This window comes from Ictalurus furcatus, chromosome 6, assembly GCF_023375685.1.
Source record: "Ictalurus furcatus strain D&B chromosome 6, Billie_1.0, whole genome shotgun sequence".
In the NCBI taxonomy this organism is placed as follows: Eukaryota; Metazoa; Chordata; class Actinopteri; order Siluriformes; family Ictaluridae; genus Ictalurus; species Ictalurus furcatus.
This window is the reverse complement of record NC_071260.1, coordinates 34,665,711-34,671,735: the sequence shown is the minus strand read 5'-3', so window position 1 is coordinate 34,671,735 and position 6,025 is coordinate 34,665,711. Positions and strand designations below refer to the sequence as shown.

Sequence of the window (6,025 nt, the reverse complement as noted above, 5' to 3'; positions counted from 1 at the left end):
AATAGTATTTTTATAGAGCTTTTTACAGTGGAGATTGTTTCAGAGCAACAAAACATCAGAGTTTTAGTGATAAGTGGTGATAAGAGAAACAGAATAGAACCTCTGCAGATGCAGCTCAGGGGGAAATGTCCTGCACATTGTTCACTTATATTTACATCATGGAGTCTACTTCATCAGGAATAGAAAGGGCTCGTTAATAGTTATGATGAGGAAAGCAATAAAAACATATACAAGTTATACAAGATAATGAAACTTAAAATTGTTATGCATGTCATTTGATGTGAATATGTAAAGTATTGGGTGTACATTGAGCTAGATAGACTTTCATTACATGTGAGCTACAACAGCACTGTATCTGCAAAAGAAAAAGAAAAAAGCATCTCCATTGATTGACTTCATTTGGTGTAAAGAATAATCCTAGACAACTAAATGAAAAATAGAAGACTACCTCTCAAGAAATTTCCCCAGCGTGAACATATTATTCAACCTAAAATAACTAGAGCACTAGAGAATTACATGATTTGAGACACAGATAAAGCCTTAGAGCTCTTCTTTTTCCTTGTGAAACACCTTTCCGTCTGCTTGCTCTCTCCATTTCACTGTGATGTTCTCTGCCATTACATGGTCCTGCAGTTTCTGATTGATCTAAAGCAGAACAAGACATTTATTATTAAGAATGCAAGAGACACTAATCTCCTATGAAAGCTGTAAAGCTTACTGCAGCAACTGAACAGAAACAGTCAGAGTCAGATTACAGTACAGTGTGTAAGTGTCAGAGCTTGAAGACTCAGGTTCTAACTGCAGTAATGAGGAAGACGATGTACATTACAAGTGGAGTCTTGAGGAGGATGAGACCCACCTGATCCAAGATGGACACCTTTAGCGCAGGATCATTGACATCCTGATCGGACTGCACTTTCATCCTTAAGATTTGTTTTCTTCCCGTTATTGCTAAATGTAGAAATGCAAAGACACATTCAAACACAAACATGAACACACAATTAAAATAACATTTTCAAATCAGTTTAAAGTTGTATAAAAAGGAGACTGAATAAAACTTTAAATCACCTGAGTAACAGAAGAAAGGCATTATAGCTGAGCACTGTGCATCAACAACCTGACCGTTATTTAAATAACCACAGTCTTCATTCTTCAGGGCATTATCAGGATTTCCAGGCATCCAGCTAATGGTAGAGAAGGTGGTTTGGTCTGTCCACTTCCAGGTGTCTCTGAACAGACCAAACCAAGTGCCCCCAGAGATCAGGCCCAGTATAATTGAGTTTTCTGTTGAATTTCTAACACTGGCCAGATCTGTATGATACTGTCTGCAGTAACGCTGAGCATCAGGCCATGATCGTGCATTAGAGATGTAAATGTAACTTTGACTTCCAGTTTTATTGCCTGTGAGAATTCAAATCAACAACACACAATTACCACGTCTGTTACTTATAATTTAAATGTATTGTCTCTTAGATGAGAAAGTTAAACAGTCCACCATTTTCTGAGTGCACTAAATGTCAATGTTCATAATGTTAATCATAATCAGTCTTTTTTCTCTGCTTGGTGTTTAGCATTTTTGCTACTTTAAAACACAGTTAATTTTAATGAGAACACTGAGTGCACACAGTCTAGAATGTTTTATGAAGACAATCTTCTCTACTGACAAAATGTTAAATATATGTTGTTTACCATCAAAGCACACAAAGGGATATCCCACTGTACATGGCATATCATTCCAACCCGTTGAATACATCAGACCACAAGATTCTATTCCAGCATAGTTGTTGGGCTCTGGTGAAGACCACAGTCTCATACTTCCCAGTGTCTCATTTCCCATGGACCAGCGCCAGCTATTGACGGCATTGTACAGTCCAATCCAAGCACTAGAACTGAAATGTTGTCTCTGTGCTTCTTTCTGAAGTTGGACCATGTTATCACTACTTTCTATGATAGCCAGGTCATCGTGTGTGGCTCGGCAGTAAGCCTGAGCCTCACTCCATGTTTTCTGCTGCTGGATCAGATAGTACTGACGAGGGACAGAAAGGACGAGCGGGGTGAATCCTGTGGAGGATTTGTGCAAGGTTAGCCAAGAAATCAGAAATGGTAATTTTAATAAATATAAACGTAAACATTTCCGTATGAAGTCTTTTTTGCCATCTTTTTTCCTTGGGTGCAAGATATCTACCTATAGTCGATATGTCTGTAACTATCTACCAATCATGTGTTCTGAGTAATGCGATGCCTGTTGCTAGAGGAGACCTGTATCAGACAGTAGCTACCATGTGCCTCCATGTGCCATTTGAAGCCAGCAATGAGCAGCTCACTGAAAATTTAGCTGTGGTCAGCTGCTGTTTCTCTCTCTCTCTCTCTCTCCCTCACACACACACACACACTTATTCTCTCACCTGTGAAAAACAGGAGTATGAACAGACGCTGCTCCATCACTGATGTGTTGTTGGGGAACTCACTAAGAAATGATTAAATATGATTAAAATCCCTCTGCAGTCCTGATCAAAACAATGACTCCAGCAAGTACCAAATCAGTACATATGATCATATTTGAAGTTAAACACCAATTACTACAGGGGAGTTGTAGTCAAGAATGTAATTAGTGAATAAATATAATTCTTTTTTTGTAACCGATAATCATGACTTGAGGGCTCAAGAAGAAAGAACAAATGAAGTATCTGAAGCGAGTCACATCTAGATCATGAATATCAGAATAATTTAGAAACAATTCTGAAGTTTTGCTTTTGCTGACAGGAGGTGAGAATGTTTCTGCATTTATGGTGTTTAAAAGTTTTAAAGAAATATTTTAAACGCTATAACTTTTTAGGTTTATTTTAATTTGTGCTAAAACAACTGACTTTTTTTATTAACAGCTTAAGAAGCAGCAAAGAGGTTTTAATTAATAATTTATCTATTTTTTAAATGCCCTTCCTGCACTAAATCACATAGCACTCTAAGTTCTAATTTTTTCCTAATAGTCACATTGAAAATAGACTAACAAATTTTAAATGGGTTTTAACATGAGTACAACAGTTATAAAAACTAAACTAATAATAAACTATTTATTATGTTTCAGTATTGTATTTCAATTGAATCTTTTGTTTGCACTCGTCACTGACATTCAACAGTTCAGGTTTATATGCCAACAAACCTTTTTTCAACAGGAGGTATACAACAATCATGAATGCTAACCTAATAATGAACTATGTATAAAAAATTTGTCACTAGTCATAGTAGTAGTAACTAAGGGAATTCAGGTTAACACTACTGTGTCCCAGCTGATGATTTTTGATTGACATTATTTAAGACTCACAGGTCTGCAGGTGGAAAATATTTTTCAGGTCTAACAACAGCAGTATATATTTTATACATTAAAGTCTTTTTGCCATTTGTAGTAATTCTCAAAGATTTATACTAAATTCATTAGTGACTGTTCATTGGTTATTTAAATGTTCTTAATTATAAATACCTTGTTTTAATATTTTAACATATAAAGAACCTTAAGAATTTAAACTCATGTAAATGTTTGCTATATATATATATATATCACACAGCTTTAAAGTCTAATGTAAATTTACATCTGATTCTTATGCTGTAGACTTTGTTTCTAAACCCTCAATCTATGAGTCTCTTTTTAAATGGAAATCACCTGCCAATGTGAAGATCTCTACACAGCCCTGCTCTGTAGAATACAAATGTACTAAAAAACTATAAATGATCCCCAATGTCAAGCTCTATAAATCATTTCCCCTTATTAAGTGGTAGGAATTAAGTGAAGTATCAAAGTAGAATATTGAGTCATACCTGCAATGTGAAGGAGGTAAAATATCAGTGTTTATAAACTTCAGTTTCCTACAGAGACGTTCTGTAGTATCTGACAAACTGATTTACTATTTATCTTCTTTTAGACTTGTTGACTTATTGTAAACACCTCCTCCTACTTTCCCTACTTTACAAAACAGAGTGGATGGAAATCTGAGATCGATGGGGCACGACAGAAAAAAAATGGAGGACTGGAAATGTTTATCAAGTTGTCTTTAGTGTGTAATTGGAGAAAGAAAGATTGTCCAGTTTTCATTATTAGAGTTATACAGCGCAAAGAAACTCCTCATACTGAACTGTTACGGATACAACCTCATCAGGGCAGGTTTGGGAACCTGCAACACTAAAAACATAAATAATTTTTAATGAACGGGTCAGGACTAACACAAATCTAACATATTGTAGGGTTAAAAGTTTTATGTCATGAATGTACACTAATTAGTCCGTTATATTGAGCATGGAGAAAATTCAATATCGTTTGCAAAATTATTTACAAAATTAAAGCCACAAAAATTGTGATTGTACAAGTATTTCATGCCCATTTCAGTATTTCAGTGAGAGGAGGCACAGCACACTCGGAGCTAAAGACAATTCTTATGTTCTTCTAACAGCTTAGATATGATACATGATGTTCTAGCAACTCTAACATTATTTATTCTTACACAAGTCATTTTAAAAATAGGCTTTGGGTGTAATTAATCTTTAAGTGAAATATTACAAATACAAACAATATTTTAGTCTCTGAATTAAACTGAGACTATATCAATTCATTTCTTTTCATTAATGCAAATATGTGATTATTTATTTACATTTAACTAATGATAGCCAGGCAGTGTGTATTGGTGACATTAAATGAAAACCATGTGCCTAGAGCCCTATCCAGAAGGGATTACATTCTCTGGGTGACATTTGTAATGCTATATTTTTTGTTTCGAACATGGCAAAACTCTTATATCTAGATGGCCAGAAACTTGAGACGAGTGACTTGGTGGGTTTGTGTCACACATGATCATATGCTGTTTTATATGCATTACTGCTTTAAATAGAGGACATTATAGAATCAGTTGCATTAAATTCACTTACAGCTGTTCAGTCAGCCAGGGGAAGTTCGTTTCTCCACCTGGGTGCAGGATAGAGAAGGGTGTTGATGTAGATTTTACTCATACCCTGAGAGATGTTGGGTGGCTCGGAGGGAGCATGGTGCAGACTTGCTTTAAGGTAAGTGGGAGCTGCTTTGTAGGTGAACATCAGTGTTTAAATCTGATGCAGGAGCTACAGGAAGCCAGTGAAGGGAACGCAGCAATGGGGTGATGGAGAACTTGGAGAGGTTGAACAACATTTGTCCAGCTGGATCAATTCTGGATCATTTGCAGGGCTCAGATGGTGTGTAGGGGCAGACCTGTGAGAAACCTAGATGACAGAGTTAGGTTAGTAATGTGAGAAGAGAATAAAAGCTGGTTGTGTGTGTGCCATCAGGTGGCGTGGTCAGAGTGTTTTCCAGGTAGAACCTAACAAGATTTTGACATACACAATTGACTGAGCCACAGCGCATGGTACAATGTCCACTGCTTAACTGTATTATGAGTAACATATATTTAAAATACCGGTGTGTACTAGTTCTACCAGGTTATTAAAAATTCTAAAAAGTCTTCTTGGAACTTCTTTGGTTAAAGCTTATGTTTATACACTGTTTAAATAAGATGCCGATGGCGAGTTGAATCTTTGCCTGCGCATATTCTTAATAAATGAACTGAACCAATAAACACAATGTGCACAACTACAGTATTAAATCCTCAGTACACATTTTACTCAACTCTGAATGCGGCCCAAGAGGAGTTAAAAAAACAAAAAACAAAACCCTCTTAACTGGGTTCTGCATGGTCAAGAGAAAAATCTCATAGAATGACCAAAACTGAGTAATATGATATTCAAAATATCTGGGAAGCATTTACTAGAAGTAAATAAATAGCATGGACATGCTACGTTAAGAAAGAAAACCCCATAAAGTGAAGACAGACATGAATTCCCCAAATGATTCCACAGGTACAAGCAACAAATTAGCCACAAATACACACTTGCATGCCCAGAAAAGCGCACTCCCCTTTACTAACATGCACATGCCTTCCTCACTAGATCAACAAGTTGTATGAAACTGAGAAATTAATAATCTATGTAAGAAAACAAAAACAGTACA

The 6,025-nt window shown here is 36.1% G+C and overlaps 1 protein-coding gene across 1 annotated transcript; it reads right to left on the bottom strand.

Annotated features, from left to right (window-relative positions):
• Nucleotides 1-773: 773 nt before the first annotated feature.
• On the bottom strand, nt 774-5,431 carry LOC128609395 (C-type mannose receptor 2-like). Its single transcript, XM_053627932.1, has 4 exons — nt 4,915-5,431; nt 2,406-2,467; nt 1,690-2,061; nt 774-1,401 (listed from the first exon to the last, which is right to left on the bottom strand). Exons 2-4 carry the CDS (start codon nt 2,440-2,442, stop codon nt 1,016-1,018), a joined length of 795 nt encoding a protein of 264 aa, XP_053483907.1. The 5' UTR covers nt 2,443-2,467; nt 4,915-5,431; the 3' UTR covers nt 774-1,015.
• Nucleotides 5,432-6,025: the final 594 nt, after the last annotated feature.

Bases quoted from the DNA above. Each gene is read 5' to 3' on its own strand.
- LOC128609395 (XM_053627932.1), bottom strand. From the start codon at position 2,442: ATGGAGCAGCGTCTGTTCATACTCCTGTTTTTCACAG. The intron at 2,062-2,405 runs GTGAGAGAATAA...AATCCTCCACAG, and splicing joins CATACTCCTGTTTTTCACAG to GATTCACCCCGCTCGTCCTT. The intron at 1,402-1,689 runs GTAAACAACATA...GAATTCTCACAG, and splicing joins TCCCTTTGTGTGCTTTGATG to GCAATAAAACTGGAAGTCAA.